We start from the raw sequence: 27,795 nt of genomic DNA on the forward strand, positions 1-27,795 counted from the left end.
TCCTGTTAAAGGGGAGTTTTTCCTTGCCACTGTTGCTTGTCTGGGGTTAGGCCCTGGGATTCTGGAAAGCGCCTTGAAACAATTTTGATTGTAAAAGACGCTATATAAATAAAGATTGATTTGATTTGGTGTAACACATAGTTTGTGAACCTTTTAAAAAAAGAAACAAAAAACTGTCATTAAATGTTAGATTTTATTAAAACTGTCTTACCAAATTTTGTAGCAAAAATAATTGAATTACATAACAGCAATAACAATAATAAACATAAGAACACACACACACACACATTATTTATCCAAAAGTATTCCTTCACCCACCTTCACTCGCATTTGAACCTAAGTGAAATCCCATTCCTAATCCATAGGGTTGAATATGACATCAGTACACCCTTTACAGCTATAACAGCATCGACTCTTCTGAGAAGGCTGTCCACACGTGTGTTTTTGGGAATTTTTGAAAATTCTTCCAGAAGTCCATTTGTGAGGTCACACATTGATGTTGGATTAGAAGGCCTGGCTCTCAGTCTCCCCTCCAATTCATCAGGTTGAGGTGAGCACTCTCTGCAGAAGAGTCAACTTCATCCACACCAGACTGTCATCCATGTCTTTCAGGACCTTGCTTAGTTCACTGGCGCACAGTCATGTTGGAAGAAGAAGAGCTCCTAACTGTTCCCACAAAGTTGAATGCTGTCCAAAATGTCTTGGTATGCTGAAGCATTCAGAGTTCCTTTCACTGGAACTAAGGGGCCAAGCCCAGCTCCTGAAAAATAATCCCCCTCTCCATTAAACTTTACACTTGACACAATGTAGTTCGACAAGTATCGTTCTCCTCAACCACCAAACCCAGACTTGTCCATCGCCCATGGAAACCCATTCCATAAAGCTCTCTGCATGCAGTTCTTGAGCTAATCTGAAGGCCACATGAAGTATGGAGGTCTGTAGTGATTGACTCTGCAGAAAGTTGGCAATCTCTTTGCACTATGCACCTCAGCATCCACTGACCCCACTCCATCAGTTTACGTGGCCTACCACTTCGTAGCTGAGTTGCTGTTGTCCCCAAACACTTCCATGTTACAAATGATAGTTGACTGGGATATTTAGAAATGAGGAAATGTCACAACCGGATTTGTTGCACAGGTGGCATCCTATCGAAGTTCCACACTGGAATTCACTGAGCTGAGAGTGACCCATTCTTTCACAAATGTTTGTAAAAACAGTCTGCATACCTAGGTGCTTGATTTTATACAACTGTGGCCATGGAAGTGATTGGAACACCTGATTCTGATTATTTGGATGGGTGAGCAAATACTTTTGACAATATAGTGTATATGAGAAATACACATTACTGGAGGGGGAAAATAACAGATTTTTGCAATTTTTAAACACCACAAAGCATTACAAAGTTTATCAGCCTTTTAACCATCAGAAATAATTTTTCTGAAAATAAAGAAACTCCTAAAATCAGTAATTACAACACCAAACAGTACGTTCAGCTGTAAATCAGCACAAAATAACTGAGGTTAACATGGAAAAAAAGTACAATTTAAGCCAATACAATAAACACCTACAAGCCATCTGTAACTTTCTTAGGAATCACAAACTAATACAGTATAATTGATGTCAATAATCCAGAGAGCATGTCACAATCTATCTGTATTGGTAATTGGTAATCCCTACATCTCCTCTAATATAGCCACCTGAATCGTGGTAATGTGAGTGATTAGTGCCAAATCCCTGGTTGCCACCTTCTCCGCCACCCTGTGAGTTGTAGTTGGACTGATTGCTGAAACCTACAAATAGTTTCAAGTAAAACAAATGTTAGTAACACTATCATTGGCAACATATGCAGATACAAAAACATTATTAGTTCGTCTTGCATATGTCAGAATGTCTTCCAATAATGTGCACTTTAAAGGGTAAACATCTTGTACACACAATATATATACACACGTCTGTCTATCCGTGTATATATACACATACATGTGTATATTTATGCACATTTGTGTATGTGTGTATATATGCGTGCATATAGATAAGGTATTTCTGCTGACAGAATGAGTAGCTTATACTTTATGTAAACGTAAAAGGCTTGGGTGCAAGGATTGTAACAAACCCAAAAACATAAGGGACTGAGGTTACTTGTAGAAGCATAAACACAACAGCAAGATGGAAGATGAAGGCAGGTTGAATGAGTTTACTTTCCACTTCAAAAGCAAAATCTACATACAGTATTGTTCATCAATGTTCGAGGACGACACACACACACACACACACACACACCACACACCACACACACCACACACACACACCAATGGCACTCAATGAGATCAGAAGAGGCTTTCTTGTTAGAACCCCACTTGTAATTTTGCCACCATCTCTGAAAAAAACCTGTCAGCATCCTGAATGCATTTGCCTCCATTGTTGATATAATATGGCTGGAAATCATGGTTTTCAAACATGATGAAATCCTCCCTCCCAACCTTCTGGATTAAATTTAATAGGATAAAGAAGAATGTAAGACACAAGCTTTTCGATCTGGTTTCATCTCTGAATCCACAAGTCAAGCTGTGATACATAAATGAGGAAGGGGTTGCACCAATCCAGGCCAGACTTGCATCTGAGATGACTACATCTGTGAGTAATGTAAATAATTGTAGATACATAGTATAGCGAATATTAGTTCAAGAAAAACTAAAAAATGTAAAATGTGCTAATGAAAGTGCTATTAATTAATGTGCTCTAATATACATTTTGAATTTGGATGTCAAATATATTTCATTAAACATTTGTTTTCAAGACGGGCCCAATTAATAGTGAGACTTCAAACACAGCAAAGGATACACCCAGCATATTGGAGAGAAAGGAGATCACTGGGAGAGCCACCTCAACCCGTCCTAGTCCACTGAGTTTACCGTGACTATCAACACTGGCCAAATAATACGTGACCACACATGTAACAAATGCCCCCTCGGAAAAGAGCCTTTAGCACTGGGGGAATATAGTGACCTGCCTCAGGTTGGCTCGAATTTCAGAAAATGTGGACAGATGTTTTTTTTAAATTTGTAGGCCTGTAGTATGTTCCCATTTCTTGCAGTAAGTACCTTTGATGCATAGGCTTTAGTATTTTTGCACTTTATAAGTCCATTATGCAATGGCAATTTGTCTTTTGTAAGCCTGTAGGGTATTTTCAAAAAATTATTTATTAAATTTTTTTGAGACTTCATTTTGAATAGAATTGCTTTCTTCACATACTATTTATTTAAAAGTGCAAAAAATATCTTCAATTAACAAGAAATAATTGAGATTAATAATCCCAATTTCAATACTGATAAAATAATCCTGATTATAATTTTGGCCATAAACATATAGCACATAAATATATAGCCCTTAACTGTACAAAAGAAATGATAGAAAAGCAGTGGTGGTTGTTGTAATAATTGCAAATGATAGTAGTGATACCTATGGGTGGGCTCATATTGCCAGTAGTGATTGCTGCACCCAAGGCTATGACACCTTATTCCAGCTTTGGGATCAAAAACATGTGCTCAAAAGGCAATCTCACCTTCATAGCTGTATTCCTGGCCTCCTCCAGAACCCCCCGTCACCTGGCTTGGGTAGGCTGTGTTGCAAGTGTATGCACTTGTACTCCCCTGGCTGTGGCTGAAACTTCTCTTTCCCTGTCCATAGACCTGGCAATATTGGTTATTGGATGGTTGCCCTAAACCACTGCTAGACAGGTAATTCCCCGCACTTATTGTCCCTAGTGGTCCTTGAAAAAGAGTCTTTCCTCCTTTATGGAAGGGGGGGTTCTTTTTAGGGGCTTTGGCTGCAGATGTGGGAGTGTTGTAGCCATCACCTTGGTAGTATGATCCCTGTGCTGATCCTGAGGTCGATGGGCTTTTGGATAGCCCACCTTCTCCCTTTTTACCATCAAAGTTGAAGGAATCTGAGAAATAAATGCATGGTACATACTTAAACTTGGCATGAAAACCTATATTTCCATAAAATTGATGACTGGCACTACAATGAAGGCTGTTATTCCTTTTATTTAACAAACATAAATCCAGAAGCCCTGGTGATATTCTAACACATGGAATATTGCAATCAGTATAGTAGAATAGCTCCTCATGCAATTGGCAGACACAAAGTGCAGAATTAACATTAAAATAAGTTGAATACAAACTGCTGTTATGAGTGTTATGCTGTACCTCTTTGTTAGTACCAAATACAGCAGGTGCAACAATGAAATTACCGTATTTTTAGGACTATAAGGCGCACCTAAAACACTGAGATTTTCTCAAAAATCGACGGTGCGCCTTATAATATGGAGCGCCTTGTGTGTGGACTGAGTTCAAATATCTGCTGTGCGCCTTTGGTGGGTGCACTACGGTAAACGCTCCGCCAATCGATTAGCAGCACACCTACGCGTAAGGATTCCCTAAAATGGCGCCGGTCAAGCGAGACACGTATGTATGAGGCTTACTTTAAACTGCAGGCCATCGAATATGCGGCTGAAAATGGCAATCGAGCAATCTTAGTGTTTTCACTTTATGAGGAGGAGCCATCTCTCCATACGCGCAAGGACAACTGTTGCGCAGCGGCTGCCAGCGGATTACCAGGAGAGGGTAGCTATCTTCCCTAACCCTAACCAGAAGAGGGCGGCCATCTTCCCTAACCAGGAGAGGGTGGCCATCTTCCCTAACCCTAACCCTAACCAGGAGAGGGCGGCCATCTTCCGCACCTACTGCCGCAACAAGATAACCGCGCCACATCACCAACATGGATGAGATCCCTCTGACTTTTAACATCCCTTTGACCCACAAAGTGGAGAAAAAGGGACCAGCACGGTGGCGATACGCACAACGGGGCACGAGAAGTCGTCGTTCACCGTGGTTCTCGGCTGCCACGGAAACGAACAGAGCGCTGGATGACGGAAGGCGAACACTCCTTCACAAAGACTATGAGGCAGCGGCGGGCAAGTTATGCCACCATATGCGGGTGGATTGTAGACGCATGGGCTATGATACCGTCTTCATGTATTGTAAGAGCTTTCACAAAATTAACGCTGAACCGGAACCGGTCAGTGAATCCGATTCAGATGATTAAGAAGAGGAATTCGGGATGTTGGACATTGAAATAGTGCAGGTGTTTAATTCAGATACAGAAGATGAAAACTTTGATGGTTTTGTGGCGGAAGAATCAATATTTTGTTCAATAAATGTGTCAAAACTCACTGTTTTACTTCCGGTGTCATTTTTTACTGTATGTTTCAGCATGCGCCTTTTAATACAGTGCGCCTTATGGTCGTGAAAATACGGTAACTATTTTACTTCTAAAGATCATCTTAGCACAGGTCAAAGTGAAAATTATCTAAAGGAAGCATTTTTGCAGAGTTCCTGAACTCAAATGAAGTCTTATTTCCCAGAGAACAGATATACAGTGGTTTATGGCAGTGGGGTTCCCAGGTCTTCAGGTAAATCCACTGCATTTGGAAATATAAATGTCATAAGAGGTGTTCCTTTTCACTTATTCCTCTGGGTGTGCACTTGGAGATGAAGGAGATCAAGATGCTGCTGGACCACTACAAGTGAATTGTCTCCTTTTATGCTCTCTATGGAAGTCTATATATTTTGCTAGCTCGTAGGAGAAGATCTATGTTGCAAACTCATTGTAGCCACAGAAGTCTGACACAAAGTCACCTAAAGAGTGAGACAGGGCAGAGAAGAAAAAAAATTAGATTTGTAATATTGATGCCATAATTATGGCAGTTAAATGAATTATCTGATTGTGTTTATCAAATTGAGTTTAAATGGAATTGGATTTTTTTTAGATTTCTCTGCCCCTCTCACACTCAAGTAGGTCAGTCCACAGAACAGGCTGCCAAAGAGGAAAATGGTAGTCTTGAATAAGGGAGGTGCTTGACAAAAACTGATTTCAATCCTGTGGCTTTAAAGCAGAGAAATGTAAAATCATCAAACTGGGATAATCCTAATTATTCTGCATCAGGACATTTTCCACAACACATTGTTTACACGTGGACACATTTGGTAAATCAACCTTTGACTAAAGTACACTATAATGGATTAAATAAATACTTACTGTATCCACTGTTAAGACTGTTGCTGTAACCATATGTTCCATAGCCACCTGCAAAAATGACATGTTAGACATGCTCCCTTTCTCACCATATAAACTCCATCTACTCTATCAACTACCTCCTTGGCCATTATGGAATGCTCTGCCTCTTCCACGACCTCGGCCACCTCGCCCTCTGCCATGTGAAGAAGCTGGATCTCCAACTCCTAGGGTTTCCATCATGCTAAAGGCTGGAGAATGCTGTTACAAAACAAGGATTTTTCAACATGTTTATACCAGCGGACTGGAAGGTGAGCACCACACTGTTAATGCATATAAATAAAAATCCAATATATAGACATGATTTTAAGCAGGATAGAATAGATTACATTGAATGTGACACTAATACTGTTATAATGAGTGAAAAGGTTCATAAATTTACAACTGCTGCTTCTGCTTCAGAAGTTAAGGTACATCTTTACTAAACCACTACACACCGAGAATAAAAAAACATTTTCCCCCAATTATTTTTCTAGTTAGATTATAATTTACAAGTGTGACTTTACATACAGGCAGTTTGATGTATAATAAATTCTAATTCTGAGCTTAAATCATCTGCTTTAGTTAGGTACGGTAGTCTCAGTGCTCACCATGAGTGGTCCCTTTTTCTTTTTTGATAAGTCTGCCAGAGATCCCTCACTGGAGAGCCACTCCAATGCAGCCAAGGCAGCGTAGGCTTTGGCAACCTTCTTATTGGACCCACTGCCCTGAAACTTCTGAGTGTCTATATCCACTTCCATTACAAAGCGTTTGTCATGGCTGCCACCAGTCTCTGAAATTAGCTCATATTTGAGGCCACGTCGTTTCTCGTTCAGCTCCATTACAGGGTTCTTTCCATTTTTAGTCAAAATTGGACCCTGCTGCCGGACAGTCTAAACAAAATGAGTTATGACTGGTAAAAAAAGAAAATCTCAAGAACTTTTTTTACTTACTGTCATAGAGTAAATTGTTACCTCTGCAGTATCAGGGGCCTCTACATTGGATGTTAATGAGGGTACAGAAGTTGTTTCAACAGGTTTGATGACCGTCTTTAATTCTTCTAAAGGGGCCATTATGACCTCATCCTCCGACATTACTGGTTTAGTCTTTAGTTCAACTCCTGTGGCAAGGCCCATGTCTTGAAGAACCTACAGTTAATTCAGAAAAACAAGTTGTAAAAGATGACATGAGAACATTGGAAAATAAAATTTAATAACAAAAATAGATGCAGTTGGAAAGTGTTCAGAAAAACTCTTTTTCCACATTTTTTTCCACACTTATGCGATATTTCTTAATTCTTTACTCATTCATTCAATGTCCCAGAAATCATGACACATAACATAAATACATAAACAAAAACATAAATACATATGAAGCTACTTGGTGGCAGTTACAGACTCCAGACAAACAGTCTGGAGTCATTCTTTTCTGCAGAGCCTCTTAGGTTTTGTCAAGTTGGACCTTTAGTTGTTGGCCATTAAGGATGTCCTGATCTGATCAAATGATTTTCAAAGGATCGTAATCATGTAGAAAAGATCCGGATCAGTGATATATCAAAAATGCAATATTACGTTATCAGTATGTGCAATTTACAGAAAGTAAAGAATAGGCGCATAGACATATAAAGCTGGAACATTTTAGTCACGTTATTAAGGCTCTATGGCACATTCAATGTCAGCAAGGAGGAGATGAGACTTTTAGCACCATATCATATATTCCTATGAGTAAGCGTACAATTCATTAACGCTAGTGGCAGGGAGCTGAGACATGAGTTAGTCACTGGTAGTCTAGGAAAGTACAGATATAAAGCTCGAAAAAGCAAATCAAATGGCCGCCATTTGGAAACACTAATAACTGGATCGTTAAGATAGTGCTAGATCATTATGCAATTTCTGCAAAATGGGGATTCCATGTGGTGGGAAGAAAAATGCACACCCAGAATGAAAGTACAGTGCAACATCTAAGGCAAAGACATTTAGCCAATAGACATACTTTGTCTAATATTTGTTGTTTCAATCATAAAGCTACAAGCAGTGTTGAGGGGGCCTAACATAAACATTGGGTGGTGGCAGTTAAAATTTCTGCTATTTCAATCCCATACTATTGAATTTTTCACTAACTCCACTCCAAGTTTCACAACTTTTTTCAAACTTGGTGCTATAAGTATGACTTATAGATCCGTTCATTGTTTCAATAATAAAAAGAAATCTGAAGGCATAACTAGGACGTATTTATTTTATTCTGCATTGCCAAAGTACCGGACTGGGACTCACCAATACTCAATAGCAAATGACTTGAAGGCATAAAAATGTGGCATCCCTAATTTTCAGATCTCTCCAGGGATGTTCCACTTGATTTAAACCAGGACTCTGCCTGGAAACAATACAAAAGCACGCCTACTTGGCTCTGCTCAGTTCTACGTCTTCACTGTGTCAAGACAATGTAGGAGATAAAGATCGTTGATTTATCAGCCAAGTCCTCAGTGCTGTGAAGCGGTTTTTATAAAGTATTGCGACTTTATAATATTGCGATTAAGGTTGATTTTCCTCAACCTTAAGCATCTAGGTAATTTAGAAATAACTCTAAATTCTGTCTACATGTCATTCTGGGATATGAAACAGAGCAAACAATTTCTACTGCTTAACAAAATGTGAAAGACTGAAAAGTATGGAATGCACTGTTAATTGTACTGAATTTATGCTGCTCTCACCTTCACTGCTACATGAAGCTTAGCAGTACGTTTAGAAGGGCCTGAAGCTTCAAACACTGTTCCATCCACTTCCACAGACATAGTAAAGACAGGAACATGAACTGGGCCAGTCTGAGATACTAATTTATACTGAAGACCTGGCTTCAGCTGATTTAGCCTCATCAATGCATTCATAGTTTGTGGAAGATCGGTCTTTTCCTCTGGAGCTGATAAAATGAAAACACAGCGATGAAGCAAGTAATCACATATGTATATGTACACACACACACACACGTATTTAGGTATATATGTGTATACATATTAATATATGTACGTTTTGTATTTATTTTCCAGACCCTTTCATCACCATCTAATATGAATACATTCACTATCACTGATCAGTATATCCTATTAATACTGAAAGGGTGACCAGATGTAAACAGAATTTTTGCCAATTTATAACAAGAAGATGCTCCTTGACTTATATATATCCCATAATCTTTTACAAGTGACATGCGGGAAGCTAAACATGATGCTAATTATTAAGTTAACTTTTCAGGACATAATAGTAAACCAACAAGCAAATAACCAATGTATCTTACATTTATTAATCAGTAAATTAAACTAAATAACACTACTGCAGTGCTGACCGATTTATCACTGAGTGTACAAAGTAGTGTACTCAAGCCAATTCCTTATATAGTGAATGAGGAATAGGGAAGGAGAGTGTAATTTGTAAAACTATTGATCTCCACTTGCAGTAAAGTCAATTGAATGGACACAATTTGTGAAGACACACAGTATTGTCTGTGCATGGTCTTAATGCTGAATTTGAAGTCTTAGAGTAAAAACCAAATCACAAGGTCAAAAGATTTGTCTTTAGAGATCAGGATTGTCTCGAGGCACAATCTACCACAGATGTACCTCCATAATTCTGATATGTAGTTCTGTATGTATTCTCTATGATATATGCCTATTCTCACCTCTCCATTCACTCCTCTACCTGTCCTCTCCTCTCCTCTCCTACCTATTCTCTCCTCTACCTCTCCTCTCCTGCCTATTCTCTCCTCTCCTCCCTATTCTATCCTCTACCTGCCCTTCCCCCTTCTCCTCTCTCTCTGCCCAGCCGGCCAGCAGCAGGAGGGTCCCCCTATATCCTGCTCAAGGTTTCTTCCTGTTAAAGGGGAGGTTTTCCTTGCCACTGTTGCTTGTTTGGGGGTCAGGCCCTGGGATTCTGTAAAGCGCCTAGAAACAATTTTGATTGTAAAAGATGCTATATGATTGATTGATTGTTGATTGATTGATTTGGACATTTGAAACAACCAAGTCTCAGGGTTGGCTTGATTTTGAGAAAATACAGGCACCACATCATCTGCATACATCATCCATCAGCCAAGCATGGCAGTAGCAGCATTATGTGGTTGGGAGTGGTTTTTTTGGCAGCTGAGACAGTGATACTGAACAGTATCAAAGGTGCTCTTGCCCCTCAGAGTGGACCAGATATTTGGCCTCCAAAATATGAGCTTTAAGCAACCACTATACAGAGTCCATCTTGCCTTTTTTGTGGAAAAATTAATCAAATAAAAATAAACTTCCACATACCTAAAACATAACTGTAGCCTGCTGTTTTAAGAATAATAAACAAAATTAGGGCAGTTTGTATTTAATATTGGAATGACTGCATTTCAGTGTGCCGTCATCTATTTTTTCACTCAGCTGTTTACAGAAATCACCCATTAAATCTGAACATAAAAACAACCACATAAGCTCGGGTCCATAATGTTGACAGAATGTAATGTAATGTGTAAACCCTCCGCTGTCAAAGGGGCTTTAACAACGCACTAAGTGAAGACTTGTGTGAATGCAATATCTTTGTTTCTGCCTTTTGATGTTTCCAAACAATTCTAAAAATTGTAAATATTTCTAAACTTCAGTTGTAGGGTATGGAGTGTAGACTGATTAGCAAATATTAAAAGTTTTTCTTTTGTTTTAGCAGAAGGTTGCAACATTACAAATTGAAAAAAAGACTTGAAAGGCTCTGGAAAACAAAAAAATAACGACTCCCCATTTTCATACACATGTGGAGTGTTCAGAGTTGAATAAAACACATAAATACATATTAATTATGTGTATTTACATTTTTTTTGCAACTTCTTCTTCTTCTTATTTGGGCTCTTGTCATCAGTCCCATCTTCTTCCTCAATAGGCCTTTTCATTGAAGGGTTGTACATTGTGCTGGGTGGAATTTGCACTGAATTGCAGACATATACGTTTACCACAAGATCATACTATGCACATTTTAAAATGCACCAACATAACAGAAATCTTAAAAAAATAAAAATAAATAAATAACCAAAAACAGAACAGCAGCTCCTACTGATGTGTATATGTCAAAGTTTACCTGTGTACTCAATAGGTGTTTCGCTACGAGGCTTTTTGGGCATTTTAGAAGGAAGGGGATCCATTCCAAGCACTTTGTGAAGTTGTCCAAATGCTGACAGTCTTAAAGCATGCTGAGAATGCCAGAAATGGGGTTTGGTTTATCATTAACCACCATATAAAATAGACAGATACACAAATACACAGTGTTTTATCCGACTCACTTGTGCACTTATTGTAATGTCTTCTCGCTGCTGTAGATCCAAGTGATCAATTGCATCTATGGCCTCCTTTTCACATGGGTCAGAGATTCCTGCTCCATCTACAGCATGGATATTGCATAATATATTAAAAACATTATGAACAAAACACTTAAAACACACAGAGGAGGCATACATAATTACCTGCCAAAAGGATTCCTGAAGCCAGGCACTCTAATACCCTCCGCAGAGCTTCCCCTGCCCCCATGGGACGGTTCCCTGTCCCAATGGCTTTCTCACAGATGAGCTCCAGAGGCTACAGAGCATATCATGGAAGGACATATCCATACTTTTATGTGTCACAAATCTTTGGTCACTGCGCTATAAACCAGTGATCAAATGGTGCTTTACATTTTCCCTTGGCATTCCATGAGGAAAATATACTTTTTAAGGTCTATGATACAGTTCCAAGTATCAAACCCCCATGTTGTTTAGCAGCACTCTCAAAATGACTCAATTTTCTGTCAAGAAAAAAGCAACTCAATAAAAACAATGTGATCATTCACAGACAGACAGGCAGACAGAAATATAGACACCACATAAAGCTAAAAAGATTGCAAAATATATTAAATTATACAACTCCTAATGGAGGACATCTCACCCATCCACGAAGCGGTGCCCAAGTGGGGACGCGGGCACAAAGGTCCCGTAAGATCCGGATGACAATGACACAAGAACGTAGGCCATTGGCTCTGGCCTGGGAAAACAAATTGGATCGAGACATGCACTTAACTGTATAAAGCACAAGAGGCAACAAAGGTACAAGAAACAGTATACAAATGAATTCATATGGACTGTATGGAAATAATTATGACAATATTGCTTTCCTGACCCTATTCAAAAAACATTATCACATTTGTGAGCGCATGTTCATAGCAAACAATATTATGGGTGTCAATTAAACCTTTGAATCCATTCAAAAAAGATGTAGCGGAACATCAATAAAATTTAGTAGATGAAATTGTTTCTTAAAAAAAAAAAGTGACGTGTCTAGAGCACTACCAGAGAAAAGCACGTTAAGATGTAATAGTCTTGTTTCGGTTAATCAAAGCGTAAAAAAACTGTGTATGATTTGGAAAGTTATTAAAATTTGAATCATTTATGTAAGCTATTAATACTGTACACACATAACAATATACACTGTGATAAACAACAAAGGAGATCACACATCCCAGATCTCAGTTAATTAAATTTTGTCATTGAAAATCTTCATTGATTAAATAGTGTAACCACGTGAGAACAAAATAATCAAAGAAGCATCAGTGGAAATCACCTAAATCAATCACCTAATACAATCACCTAAATTCAAAGGGGAAAAATTAAAACTGTTCCACAGGCTGATCCAATTTATGTGGATTTCCGCAAGCATTCACACACCTGAATGCACAGCCTACAATGCCTGGGAGGCATACTTTTGATTAGATGGTCTCCTAAATTTTGGTCAGAGGAATAGCCGCCCACTCAATAGCCTTCATTATTCAGGTGTTGAAATACTGCAGCTACATATACCCAGCATTAATTTGTATTGCTTCCGATGAAACCCAGGGCACTATGTTCCAGCATATTGTTTGGTAATGGAAGTTTGTGTGGACCCTTTTAAGGACATGCATCTAGGGCTGGGCCAAAAAAAAAGAAAAAAAGATAATGATATGTTCCACGATAGATATGCAGTCAATATCAATAAAAATGCATTTGATAAAATGCGTGATAATTTTCTTTTGCTGTTAGAAACCAGAAGTTGTGAAGCGCAGTTGGTTGCCTGAATAAAGGCACTCGCTCTCTGGTAACCTGTCAACATAGAGTGATCACTGATCAGTTAAAGTGAAATGCTAACAGTCAATAATGTAACAGTATGTTTAACTTCGCCATTTTCTCAATTTGGTTCTTCACATGGAGTATGGAAATAGTAAATGAGTGCCGCAGTGCGCAAAGAAATTGTAAATAAACCGAGCAAAATCAGCTCATCAATATTGCAGATTTTTGGTTTCAACAAATCGGACCGTAGTCAGCCCAATGTGGTCTGTAACTTTCTGTATGTAAGACCATCATCCCCACTAAGAGTGGCAAAACAACAAACCTTTTTTTACTACCTCAGCCCAGCTTTGGAGCAAATACGTATTTGCCAACGTCCAACGTCTACAGCCGCAGCACTACCTAACAAGCAGCAGTCCACCATGGAGAGATACTCTGCAACGGTATCTCAAATCACAGAAACATCTCCATTTTTCCACACACAAGCTGGTCATAGAGTCAAAAACTAGGTAGGACTCAAGACAGAAGATGTTGGAAAGGGTTCTAGAGCAACAAAAGGCCATCGCTGAAGTTCTCTCTTCTGACAAACACAACAGACACCTGATCCCAACATAGTGGGATATTGACATTCTTGAGAGTCAATGAATGCAGCATTAAACCTTACAGACTCCCTTTCTGGGGAGTAGCATGTGACAGTTTCTTACATTAAACCTCTGCTCCACTTTTTCCGCTCCAATTTGCTGAAAGTTAGTGAGAGAGACACTTAGCTCACAAAAGAAATGAAAACAACAATAATGGCCTCTCTTGATGAAAACTATGCTTGTGCTGACACAGTTGATCTCCTTGATATGGTTACCCTCGTGGACCCTAGGTTATAAGCTCCAATACATCAATCCAGAAAAGGTAGGGGCTGTTAAAATGAGATTGGTGTCTGAAATCATGGATGAAGACCAGGGCTAGGACCAGGGTCACAGGCAAGGCCAGGCAGGGAGCAACAGACCAAAGTGCAGAAGGAGGGCTACCAGCGGACCACCTCTGCCATTGGGCTTGAAAAAGAAACCGAATTCATTGGGGAGCTTCTTTAATATACTCCTCTGGACTGGTGGAGAAAACATGAACATAATTTCTCCAGGTTGTCTCGGATGGCAGAAAAGAACTTGTGCATCCCTACAATCAGTACCCCCTCATATTTCCATGCCATTTTTATATTGCTTAACATATAACACTGCACCTACTCTTGGCACTATTCTTGGCTTGTTTACATTTTCATAGAATTCACTATTTTGTTAAACATTGTTAAGTATTTGTTACATATGTTATTCTTTCATTTTGTACTTTTGTTTACATTATTTGAGTCTTTTGTTGAGGGGCTGAAAAACAGAAGATTCTCGGTTCAAGACCCAGTGCAGACAAAACATGGAAGGTGTTTTGGTAGCAGAATATATATATACATATATATATATATACATATATATATATATACACACATATACATATATATATATACACATATACATATATACACACACACACACACACTGTATATACAGTATATATATAAACTGCTTAAAAAAATTAAAGGAACACTTTGAAACCACATCAAAAAATTATGTTGGATATCTATACAGATAGACAGGGCAATGCCACATCCTTTAAGCAAAATAAAAGTTTTCAGCCTACAGAGGTTTTAATTGTATAGACACCCTGAAAATCAGAGTCAAATAATGACGCGGCAGGCTAGTCCATTTTTCCACAATTCAATTTCTGCAAGTCAAAATGCTTCTCAATATCTTGTGTGGCCCCCACGTGCTTGTATGCATGCTTGACAACATTGCAGCATGCTCCTAATGAGACGACAGATGTTGTCATGTGGCATGGCCTCTCAGATCTGAGTATGGGCATCCCTGAGCTCCTGTAAAGTCTGAGGAGCCCCTTGGCAGTGCCTGATGGACCGAAACATAATGTCCCAGAGGTGTTCTATTGGGTTTAAGTGAGGTGATCGCGAAGGCCATTCAATTGTATCAATTCATTCATCCTCCAGGTACTGCCTGCACACTCGTGCCACATGAGGCCTCGCATTGTCGTGCATCAGGAAGAACCCGGGACCTCCTGCACCAGTGTAGGGTCTGACAATGGGTTCAAGGTTTTGATCCCGATACCTAATCGGAGTCAGACTGCCATTTTCTAGCCAGTAGAGGTCTGTGCGTCCCTCTATGGATATGCCTCCCCAGACCATCATTGACACACCACCAAACCTGTCATGTCGAACGATGTTATAGGCAACATAGTGTTACCCTCGTCTTCTCCTGACTCTTTCACGTCTATCACAGGTTCTTAGGGTGAACCTGCTCTCGTCTGTAAAAAGTACAGAGCACCAGTGGGGGACTTGCCAATTCCGGTGTTCTCTTGCAAATGCCAGTCGAGCTCCAAAGTGCTGGGCAGTGGACACAGGGTCTGCTACGGGACGTCGGGCCCTCAGGCCACCCTCATGAAATCTGTTTCTGATTGTTTGGGCAGAGGCCTTCACACTAGTGGCCTGTTGGAGGTCATTCTGTAGGGCATGAGCAGTGCTCAACCTGTTCTGCCTTGCACAGAGGAGCAGGTATAGGTCCTACTCATGGACTGAAGACCTTCTATGGCCCTGTCCAGCTCTCCCAGTGTGACTTCCTGTCTCCTGTAATCTCCTCCATGTTCTGGAGATTGTGCTGGGAGACACATTGAATTTTCTTGCTACAACGCGTGTGGCTGTGCCATCATGGAGGAGTTGGACAACCTGTGCAACTTCTATAGGGTTAAGGAATCGTCTCATAATGCCAGTAGTGATAATGATCACAGCCAAAACCAGCACTAGTGGAAAACCAGCCAAAAAGATCAGGAGGGAGTAACTTGAAATTACCTCCATGTATAAAACCAGTCCTATTTTGGGGAGTTTTCTCATTGTTGCTACTCTCGTGCACCTGTTGTTAAGTCCATCAAAACCAATATAGCTGGATATGATTAACAATGCCCTCTGCCACTTAACCAATCAGATCATTATCAGAGAGGTTCAATTGATTTGATTCCATGCTCAATAAAACGTGTTCCTTTCATTTTTTTGAGCAGTGTATATCAACCGATACAAAAAACGTATATAATGATACCGTTTCCAGCCCAGCCCTATATGCGTCCCCATATCATTACTAACCAACCTGTCATGCTTTAGATGTTGCAGGCAGCAGTATGAACTGTGAGTTTCTCAAATCTGTTTTATGTGGTCAGTGTTAACCTGCTCTCATCTGAAGAGTAAGGGCTACCAAGGTGACTGCCAATTCTAGTGTTCCCAGACACCTCAAAGCTGTGAATACCCCACAAGACCCCATGTTGTGTATTTGCACCACCTTCTTAGAGTGTGTCTCAGAGTAGTGGCCTCTTGGGGCTGTGACAGCTTTCGCTTGCACTGGTGTAGCCTGTCTCCTCTCGGTAAAAATGTCCAGCCCTTAAAGTCGGAAAATTCTTCTTTTCAGTTTGAAATAGGTAAACTTTGAAGGCATTTTGAGCAGAAAGGCCAAGGAAAAGGGTATTGCCTGCACACTCTTCGTATTTAACAAACCACAAAGAACTATAAGAAGTCGACCTTTTGATTACAATAAGTGTGGGGTGCAATCAGCCATAATACAGGAAAACCCTGTGTGGGTGCAGAAACCACCACTAGTGGTAAGGACACTGAAAAGACAAAACTTGCCCAGAATTACCCAGAAAAGATGGGGACAGAATATGGTCTATATATTCACAATATAGTATGCATATATCTTTAAACTCATTTAATATAGTTTGAGATTCATAAACATTCATCACTATGGTCTTGAGTCAGTTTGAAATGCAACACTCCAGTAATATCTATACTGCAGTGGTATTCAGAAGGTATACACATGACTAGGTTAATCATAAAGGTTTCCTATGTAACAATCACCTTAAGTACACTTCAAAGGAGTAATAACAAAATATACAATATACACATGGGATGTTCAAATTAAAGGCAAAAGAACATTCAACAATAAAACCATACTTTAAACTAATTCTGTTTAAGAGACAAAGACGAGATCCAAACCTGGAACCACTTTGCGTGGCGAAGAGATGCCAAGGCAGTTAGGCATTTCTGCCTGTCCAGAACATCCAGGGGATCGTTGACTGAAAGCGATTCTATTGGCAGGTGGAATAAGAAGACAAGGTACAGTTTGACCAAGGGGAGTTCTGTCAGACGGCCAAGGGGAACACAAGCAGCCTTTCCAAACCACAGGCAGGAGGAGAAAGAGAAGGGGGAGACATCTCTCCAGAATGATTATTTTAACCTCCCTGCATAACTAAGCCCAGTACTATGAGTAATGTGATGTCATTAGCTGTATTTAGTAGAAAATAAAATTCATGTTCAATAAAATAAATACATAAAATATGTATTTATTATTGCATGTATTTACAGTACCAACATTTTAAAGTAGGATTTTTTTTTAATGGTAAAGAGGTGCAATGATACGCAGAAAATATTTTCTGTACAACAAAAAAATCAACCAAATCAACTGTGTGACCAAATAGATCTAACTACTCTTTCTAATAAGTCTGTCAATACATCTGCAAAAGTCTCCAACCTGTATGTGTAAAGCAAAATTTAAAATAAATTCTAAAGTGCAATTACTTGTTACACTGTGTTGCAAAACAAATCCACTAAAATTTTGTATTCTATTCTATTTAACTCATGTACTTGTGTTGTATTGGTAAAAAAATTAAACATACTGACAATCACTGCACCCCTTCATACGTCATACAGTGCTTCTGAGGGAGGTAGGGTCTGCTCTAATTTAGGTGTTACTAACAGGAGGTAAAACCCCCTTCCCCTTTTCCCCTATACTGGGTGCACTGCAATTTGCCCCTTCCGAGACAGAGAGCGGCCAGTTGGTCAAAGGTCCAGCGTCCCTATAAATTGACAAACTAGAAGGCTTGACAGAGAGAATCAGAATTTGAACCTGAGGTTCACAAGTTATCAAGTGCACAAAAGGGGTGTATCTAAACAAGTCCACACTGCAGCAAAACTGATGGCTTAAAAAAGAGCCAAAATGGGTATCAGTGTTAGCTCAGGGATACAGATAATGTCAAGGTTAATCCCCTACATACAAAGAAATACTCATCACTATCAAACTCTTATAATGCAAAAACAATTTTGTCCTCTAATTTCAAACCTTGTTTTGCAGTAGTTAGCTTTATGCTCATCAACCTAAGTTATAACCAAGGCTGAACTGCGTGAAGCTAGACATAACTACAGTGCCCCATGCCATAATCTGTGACCATAAGCCTTCACTGTTATGTCAGAGACCAAATTGGTCATTTGTTGGGTCAATATTTACTGCATGTTCTGCTACTCATTTTTGCTGCAATGCAAACTGTCCATCATGACAAAAACATGCAAACAATGTAGTTTCTTCCATGTTTGGGCAAATTCTCAGTGAGCCTTCATTTTGCTAATATTTGTGTTGGGGAACCGCATAAAAAAAAAAAAATCTTCAGCAGTCAGCTCAAGGTCCTTCTGTTTAAACTTACCTCCAGCAGAAACCTTTTCTACATCCTCCCGAACCACTGGGGAGGTCAGGTGAATAGTCAGAGTAAGGGGAGGCACCTTGCTGTTCTTGATAATTATGCAAGCTTCATTTGTTTTCGCTGTCACCACATACTTGTCTTCTGTTGCCTGAAGATATAATATTGAAGACATAAACCACTTTCCTTAAAAAAGGATAAACTCAGTTATAGGAACTAACTTCCCAGGGATCTTTCAATATCTTGGTACAATTTGTTACAAGTCACAAGTTGGGCTGACTTAACAACGATATATCATTTATACATAAATATATTTCTATACTGCAAAGCAGAGCTGTGGCAGAACCTTGAAAAATCATGTATCCAATATTGGATGTGATGCAGATGTATTGTGTCATAGTCATGGCCATTTTTAATACTTAAAAAAAATTGAAACAAGCCAAGAACCTATGGTACTCAGCTATGGTCTGTTATGTTATGCCTAGAAAATTGCACGGAAAATCCCAAAATGAAAATAAAGGTATTACACATTTTTATTGCTTGTTTTATTGCTTTTGAAATATCCATTAAGGCCTGGGGGGTGATAGATTTATCAAAATTTATTTTAAAATATCAGTCATATTCATCTTTAAAAGTATCCCCCCTCCTTTGAGTGACATCCTACTTATGCAAGAAGACACCTGTCAAACACATACCAACATCCAAAAGATATCTGTCCTTCGTTAAAAGGACAAAGGCTACAGGCAAAATTTTTAAGCATGTGCTCAAAGCACCAAAAGCTGATGTTTCCACAAATTTTGCTGCAACTTTGGGGACAATAAAGATGTTATTTTATGTGTATGATTTGTAAAAACTGAATTAAAAAGCTGCCACAAAGATGAACCTATGCAACCAATTTAAGAGGACACCGAATGATCATATTACCAGGTGCTGTTTGGTGCATAAACACCTCAAGAGTCAGAAGGCAGGTCTTTGAGAAGTGTAAAAATCAGAAATTTAGGGGGCTATTACCAAAGTAATCTGTCTTCATTTGTTAAGATTAGAACAATATCATCCCTTTTTGTGCTGCAAGGTTTCAAAGAAATTTTGCCGAAAGAGCTTACAGTGCTGTTTGTCCTGAAATGGTTCATAGTTCTGGCCCTCAACTATCACAATAGGACACCACAGGGTACAACGGTCTGGGTTAATGGGAAAATGAAAATAAACCCAATAAGACCCATCTGTAATGAATTGTGTTATTCATGACAGTATTCTGCATTCAATTTTTTCATTGTCATTCATTTTGAAATTCAGCCACATTTGATCTCTTCTCCTTGCTCCACACTTTCATCTTTCTCTGCCATTTTCTCCTATACAATCTCCTCTCCTGAACTGTGATGCTCTTTAGAAATCGATATTCTTTGATTTATATACACTATATAATGCCTTGACAGAAGATTTGCATGATTTTCTTTATTTATTTTTTTAAATCAACTACTAGCATTAACCTGCTCATGTATCACAGAATGGAACTATACTCGATTTGGGTTTAACTTTGTAATCTGTCCTGTTCCTTGATGCATCTAATGTTGCAGGAGTGTATTTAGTTAACAAATTTAAACGTGTACTTTATGTGTCATCATTAAAATATGTATTCTGGTCCTCATTGGAATAGAGGGCTACAATTATATAAAGCATCTTTACAAATGCATGTCAACTTTTAGAAATGATTAAATAATTTTATTATACCTTAAAAATAACAGAAAATACATAACGGACAGTTGATATTCTTACCTTGAGTTGTGTGACAAGATTTTCTGATACATTTTTCAGCAGATCACTAGTAGGCTTGTCCCTACATAGAAGAACCAGCTCTATGTCCAGGTCCCCTTTCAGGAGTAGGCCCTTGGCAACTAGTCCCACCCTCATTACACCACGCAGAGTGCGTGTAGCCTGATCTTTGTTTTCACTGTCATAAAAACAGATGGAGGAAAACAAGTTTAAAAAAACTTCACAAATAACTACACATCTTGTTTATGGATTAATTCAGTCGTGAATTCATGAAAATTACTAACCTTTCCTTATCATTGTCTGTGCTGTCAGACTCAGACTTTGTGTTTCCTTTCTCTTCCTTATCCAGCCAGTCAGACACAGCCTTAAGGGCTCGCTCCGTGTGGGATACCATATTTTGTACATTTTCCAGTTCCTCCTGACTTGGGTAGATGACCGAATGTTTAGCCATAACATGTCGGTCATCATTCATGAAGACACGCATGGAACGATGACGCATTGGTGGAGGCTGGATGAAAGAGTAAACTGAATTTTACACTTCAAGCTTTATCTGTATGCAACTTTAATATATACAATGTAATACAAATTGTTTCACATGGAAGTTAAATGAAAAAGTAAAAACCAGATCAACCCTACCACACACCCATTCAAACATGCATACAGCTATTAGCAGAGATAGTGGATTTAGGTCCAGACCACTGCAGCAATGTGAGAGCTAAGGCCCTAGCTTCTGGTTACACTGCCCTCACAATCAGTTACACCAGGGGTCGCCAACCTGTGGCTATCTATTCAAAGACATATTGTGCAGAAAACCAGATATGCCTCCATCTCTCTCTCACTCACACACACACACTCTCTCTCTCACACACACACACACACACACTCTCTCTCTCACACACACACACACACACACACAGATTTGATTGATTTTTCAAAAACTCAATTTAATTTATGTAATTTTCAGAACAAAATCATGATCCAAACAAAAAGAAAAAGACATTCAGTTGATGAGACCTCCAAAGACCAGCTCCTCGACCTCCACCAGACATAGTTCATCTTTGAGGCACCATGCGCTCTTAAACTCATAAAAAATTGTGTGTTGCTCTGTAAAAATTAAAATCCGTTCTTATTCGAGCTTTCACCATCCTACAGAAGATGGTCTGAAGATCCCAGTCCAGAGATCGGCCTATCTTGTTCCTCCTGTTAATGTAGATGTAATGTAGGCCAGTTTTGTCTGACCCATATGGAAGTTCAGTAACTGGCACTTACCGTATTTTCACAACCATAAGGCGCGCCGTATTATAGGGCGCACCTTCAATTAACAGCCTATTTTAGAAATATTTTCATACACAGGGCGCACCGTGTTATAAGGCGCATAGCATAGAAACTGCGTAGTGCCTGTGGTTTCATGACGCGTTCACTAGATCGAGCTGCGCTAAAAGGAATGTCAATAAAACAGCCAGATAAGTCAGTCAAACTTTATTAATAGAATGCAAACCGTCGTTCTCACAACTCTATTCACTCCCAAAACGAATAAACAGCTGTTTTATTATTTTTCCCGAGTGACGTAGTTTTTTCGCGTAACACAGTTCGTTTAATAACAGCGAGTTATAACAGGCAGTGCAACATTTTTATCACAAGTGGATAGTGGAGTTTAATAAATCTTCGATTTAGTGCAACATTTTTATCACGTAGTACCGTTGCGGTAAATCAAACGTTAGTGCAAACACAATATACGGTAACTCGAACTCTCGAAGTAGTGCAAAGCGATAGCAATAGCAATATAACAATAGCAATATAACAACGTTGTTCAAACGGTAATTTCCATATTCACAGTATGACCAGCCTTGTTAAGTTGTAAACACACAAAAGAAACACGTAAAGATCACTTTAGCAGTTCATTCCTCATCCAGGAATCCCTCGAATTCTTCTTCTTCGGTGTCCGAATTGAACAGTTGTGCGAATACGGCGTCCAACATGGCCGGCTCCGTCTCGTCAAAGTCGTCATCAGGGTCGGTGTTGCTGGTGTTGTCTGGCATTTCAGTGACAATCCCTGCCTTCCCGAAAGCTCGGACCACGGTCGATGCCCAGGCATTTACGATCCACTGGCAGATAGTGACGTATGACGCTCGGCGCCGTCTCCCCGTCTTGGTGAACGTGTGTTCGCCGTTCGTCATCCACCGCTCCCACGCAGTTCGCAGTCTAGCTTTGAATGCCCCGTTGACACCAATATCTAGCGGCTGGAGTTCCTTTGTTAATCCACTTCTTGCTTTGTTTCCTCGGAAGCTCCGTTGAGTCTTCTTTACCTGGCGCAGGTCGTCTTGTTGCTTCCTCCACTTCCGCACCATTGATTCGTTCACGTTAAATTCTCTTGCCGCTGCTCTATTTCCGTGTTCAACCGCGTGACTGATAGCCTTCAGTTTGAACTCTGCGTCAAAAGCGCGTCTCTTGCAAGGAGCCATTTTGGGGTCTTTACAGACAGAAACGGTTTCGGACTGAATTTACTGCTGTTACCTCGGCCACGCCTACTGACTACGGTAGCCGCGATTAACCAATATTACCGTAATCCATACAAAAGGCGCTCCGGGTTAAAAGGCGCACCGTAGATTTTTTAGAAAATTCTAGGCTTTTAGGTGCGCCTTATAGTCGTGAAAATACGGTAGCTTTCTCTCTCCTGTTGTATCTGAAACCCATAATAAAGACAGTTTGTGTAGAAGGCTTCACCAAGCAGGGAGAACATCTGACTGAGCATCAAGAACAGCACAGAGAGGCGACCACACTCTGAGAAACAGTGGAACACCATCTCTCTGTGGTCACAGGATGGACACTCAGCCCCGTGAAGGATCCTCCATTGTAGGTTGCACGTTTTTCAAAAGCAGCTGCGAGTCAGGAACATTCCCCAACGCGGGTGTTAACCTCACGTCCAGAAAAGGGTCGTTATGATTAGCTGGCCTCCGTCCTTTACAGAACTCACTTATCAGCTCCAGTTGATGTCTCCACCCTCCCAACAGCTGGTTCAGGACCCTCACTGACCTCACGCCTGCATGCCGAGCCAGTGCTGCTGCATTGTCCAACCGGGGCCCACACACGTTCACCAACTGCCCCAGTGGGATGACACCAGCCTTATGCATTTTCTGGGCCAGTTGTGGTCCTGCCTCACACCCGAAATGGGTCCCATAGCTCACCAGTTCCTCCAGAAGCCAGAAAATGGAGTTGCAGGTAGCCCATCTCCCCTGTGTAAACAACCTCCATACCTTAGAAAGTCTGTGATAAAACCCTGGGAGGTCATCCATTCTGACCCCTCTTAGGTCCATTGGGAAACATGGGTGCTGCCAACCCCAGTCCACTACATCGCCTCAACACAGCTTTAGCCACAGGTCTCCAGACCAGATCCGGTGGACCACACAGCAGCTTTTGGACAAACTGGAGCCTGACATCGTCGCTCCTCTGCTCTCCAGGTGGACCAAGCCAAGTCCTCCTTCCTATGATATCCAAAACAGACAGTCCCAGAGAAAATCCACCATGAACGCCTGTATCCTGGACAGCAGGTTTGGGGGGATCTCTTTGTTTGTTTCTTTGTTTGTTTGTTTGGGATGTCTTTGTTATTGCTTAGAACTATGGACACTTGTCTTCTAAAGGATGTCTAAGCAGTGGGGACTTGCAGCCCAGAGGAATCCACCTCATCGGGAACACGGCGCGTCCATGTCAGCTGAGCTCCCGCAGCCATAACTTGTTCTAGAGGAAGGGAGGGACATTCGAAACCACTACAGCCTCCACCAGCTGATCAGCCTTATCGGTGCAGTCAACAAAAACCACCACCGTGCTGTTCATCCTGGAAGCAGACTTCATGCTTCTGTGACCCACAATCCTTCCCACAGCACACACCTCCATGGACACACCGGTAAGGAGAGTTTGACGGCATGTGTGTGGGTTAGTTTTTCCAACCTTGAGACTCCCAGCCAAAAAATTCCAAAAAAGACAGTGAACAAACGACCAACAATTACAGAAAAGTGCTCCCCAATGTGATTAAACACCACCCAGGGTGACAATATAGGTTAGAAATTAGAAAAGGTTTGGAAAATACACTCCTAACAATCACTCACTCCCATAGCCTGACACACTCACCATTACTCAGAAAGAGAGGACAGAAAGTGGCTGACATTTTATTGCAAACCTGCCAATAACTGCCACTGTGCACTCAAAAACTTCGGCCGGAATGCACAGGTGATGAATGTTGTCATTCAGACTGTAAATAGCAAAAACTTTAAAGAGCCTTCAGTTTCGTTTGTCACTGGATGAGATGGAAGTATGTACTTCAATGTCTTGCTGTCTTACAAAGATGTGGCTGTCCAGAAGGTTTGCGCTAAGGCATTTGACTGCATGTCTGGAAATTGTTAAACATTCCTGAGCAGCAAAGGGCTAGCCTTTTCAGAGCTAGAACAGCCAGAGTAACTGGAAAAGCTGCACTTTTATGGTAGACATGACAACACACCTGAACACACCGAACACTCTGGTTCAGGAGAGTTTTGTTGTATACAGAAATAAAATGTAATTTTCTGTAGTACTTTATTTATTACATAAATTCAAAACACTATTCGTACTATGAGTACGTGTCTGTTTTGTTAACGTAACATATTAACAGTTATTCAGATAACTATACCATAAAGAACATCCGAGCAAGGTTACCAAACAATCAAGTCTAACTCCATAGACAAAGCACCGCTTCTTCTTCTGCATCGCTAAAGGAACTCGTTCCTTAGGTACACACGCCTAGAGCGCCCTCTTGTGGTTGTCAGTGTGAAAATAACAAACATGTGAAATTCTGTAATAATGTATTTATATAAGTCGCTCCAGAGTACAAGTCGCACCCCCTGACAAACTATGGAAAAAAAGTAGTTCGGAAAATACGGTACATTTTAAATGTCAAAAAAGAATTGCAGCTCCTGGCAATTTCTTTTTTATGGAAACTGGGTCCAAAAGGCTCTTTGAGTGTTAAAGTACCGTATTTTCACGACTATAAGGCAGACCTAAAACACTGAGATTTTCTCAAAAATTGACGGTGCGCCTTATAATATGGAGCGCTTTGTGTGTGGACTGAGTTCCAAAATCTGCTGTGTGCCTTTGGTGGGTGCACTACGGTAAACGCTCCGCCAATAGATTAGCGGCACACCTACGCATAAGGATCCCCTAAAATGGCGCCGGTCAAGCGAGACGCGTATGAATGAGGCTTACTTTAAACTGCAGGCCATCGAATATGCGGCTGAAAATGGCAATCGAGCAATCTTAGTGTTTTCGCTTTATGAGGAGGCGGCATCTCTCGATACGCGCAAGGACAACTGTTGCGCAGCGGCTGCCCGCGGATTACCAGGAGAGGGTGGCCATCTTCCCTAACCCTAACCAGGAGAGGGTGGCCATCTTCCCTAACCCTAACCAGGAGAGGGAGGCCATCTTCCCTAACCCTAACCAGGAGAGGGTGGCCATCTTCCGCGACAAGATAACCGCACCCAGCCACATCACCAACATGGATGAGATCCCTCTGACTTTTAACAACCCTTTGACCCACAAAGTGGAGAAAAAGGGACCAGCACAGTGGCGATACGCACAATGGGGCACGAGAAGTCGTCGTTCACCGTGGTTCTCAGCTGCCACGGAAACAGACAGAGCGCTGGATGACGGAGGGCGAACACTCCTTCACAAAGACTATGAGGCAGCGGTGGGCAAGTTATGCCACCATATGCGGGTGGATTGTAGACGCATGGGCTATGATACCATCTTCATGTATTGGAAGAGCTTTCACAAAATCAATGCTGAACCGGAACCGGTCGTTGAGTCCGATTCAGATGATTAAGAAGAGGAATTCAGGATGTTGGACATTGAAATAGTGCAGCTGTTTAATTCAGATACAGAAGATGAAAACTTTGATGGTTTTGTGGCGGAAGAATGAATATTTTGTTCAATAAATGTCTCGAAACTCACTGTTTTACTTCCGTTGTCATTTTTTACTGTATGTTTCAGCATGCGCCTAATAATACGGTGCACCTTATGTATGTTTTAAATACAGAAATAGCACCCATAACTGAGACTGCGCATTTTAATACAGTGCACCTTATGATCGTGAAAATACGGTATGTCAACCCCTGACTTACACCCAGGGTAGCCTTCACCTCAGCTCCAAGATCACCATTGCTGCATGTCATCCTCTCGGATTGAGTTCCTCTTCTCACAAATTTTTAAATACTGTTCAGAGGCAAAAATGTGCCATAGCCTGAATAGTCCAAAATATGTGCCGGATACTCAACCTTCAATCACTTTCATATAACCAGACAGCCTTTAACAAATTGACATTGTAAAAAAAGAAGAAGCAATATTTACCATTGTCAAAGATCTGCCAACTTCAATATCCAATGAACACTTCAAATTCACAAAGGATCTCCTTTCAGAAAATTCTTTTTCTATAAAGAATAAACATGTACATTTTAGGAACATTTTTGTTTCAAGATTAAATTGTGTTCTATGACATTTAATATCTCACATGAAAAATGTATCCAAAATTTTATCATGTATACAAAGATTGTCCATGCTTATCCCTGAACATGTGCATTTCTTGGGGTGTATTGTCGATTTGTTTTTGTGGGTTTTGCATGTTTAATTTTTACTGGAGCCTCTTGGCAAGGTCATGTTTTCAAAATTCCACATTTCACCTGTATGAAAGGGTTAATTTTTTTTTTAATTTATTATAAGAAGTATTTTGCACGTCCTGTAAAGGTCCAGAAACGGTTATTGCCCGGCGGATGCAATATATAGAGTAGACATATCCTGCACGTCCATCAGACGTCTAATGTTTAGTGGGCAGTAACTTCATGCTGGCGCCGGGCCTATTGGCGATGCCGTTACATTTCACCCTACAATACAATTTTCAGCAACTAAAAACATATTCTAATTACGGTATGACAGATACTCAATGTAAACAGATTGTTTTATTTTACTGTTATATTCTATAAAATAATCAGGACGGCAGCTGTTTAGCCACTCTTAGCTGTTAGCTTACCAACGCGGCATTGTGCTGTGTGTTAAACAAAATTAAAAACCTCAAAAAGCTGTTGTAGCAATATCGTTGTGCATTGTTGATATATCTTACACACATGCTAACATTTGAGGGACATTTCTCTTTTTACTTACCGGGGTTTCGTTACTGCGCTGTTACGATGCAGAACAAGCAACCAGTTTCGGCCGCAACAATGCAAATAAAAACACTCCCATTGAGCTCAT

General features: G+C 40.3%; 1 protein-coding gene across 7 annotated transcripts; it reads right to left on the reverse strand.

The window, feature by feature from the left end:
- Nucleotides 1-174: 174 nt before the first annotated feature.
- ilf3b (interleukin enhancer binding factor 3b) lies at nt 175-27,795 on the reverse strand. Of its 7 annotated transcripts, none has more exons than XM_057028630.1 (18): nt 27,706-27,795; nt 26,899-26,978; nt 20,811-21,034; nt 20,530-20,704; nt 18,763-18,907; nt 16,572-16,669; nt 12,044-12,139; nt 11,587-11,698; nt 11,407-11,504; nt 11,205-11,316; nt 10,941-11,054; nt 8,825-9,030; nt 7,089-7,262; nt 6,726-7,007; nt 6,216-6,336; nt 6,100-6,147; nt 3,563-3,946; nt 175-1,790 (listed from the first exon to the last, which is right to left on the reverse strand). In XM_057028630.1, exons 2-18 carry the CDS (start codon nt 26,899-26,901, stop codon nt 1,648-1,650), a joined length of 2,535 nt encoding a protein of 844 aa, XP_056884610.1. In that variant the 5' UTR covers nt 26,902-26,978; nt 27,706-27,795; the 3' UTR covers nt 175-1,647. The 7 variants fall into 7 exon arrangements, with proteins under 7 accessions (XP_056884610.1, XP_056884611.1, XP_056884612.1 ...); XM_057028631.1 differs by lacking the exon at nt 16,572-16,669 and adding an exon at nt 17,282-17,373; XM_057028633.1 differs by lacking the exons at nt 175-1,790; nt 3,563-3,946 and adding an exon at nt 4,027-5,699.

Source organism: Takifugu flavidus, chromosome 3, assembly GCF_003711565.1.
Source record: "Takifugu flavidus isolate HTHZ2018 chromosome 3, ASM371156v2, whole genome shotgun sequence".
NCBI lineage: Eukaryota > Metazoa > Chordata > Actinopteri > Tetraodontiformes > Tetraodontidae > Takifugu > Takifugu flavidus.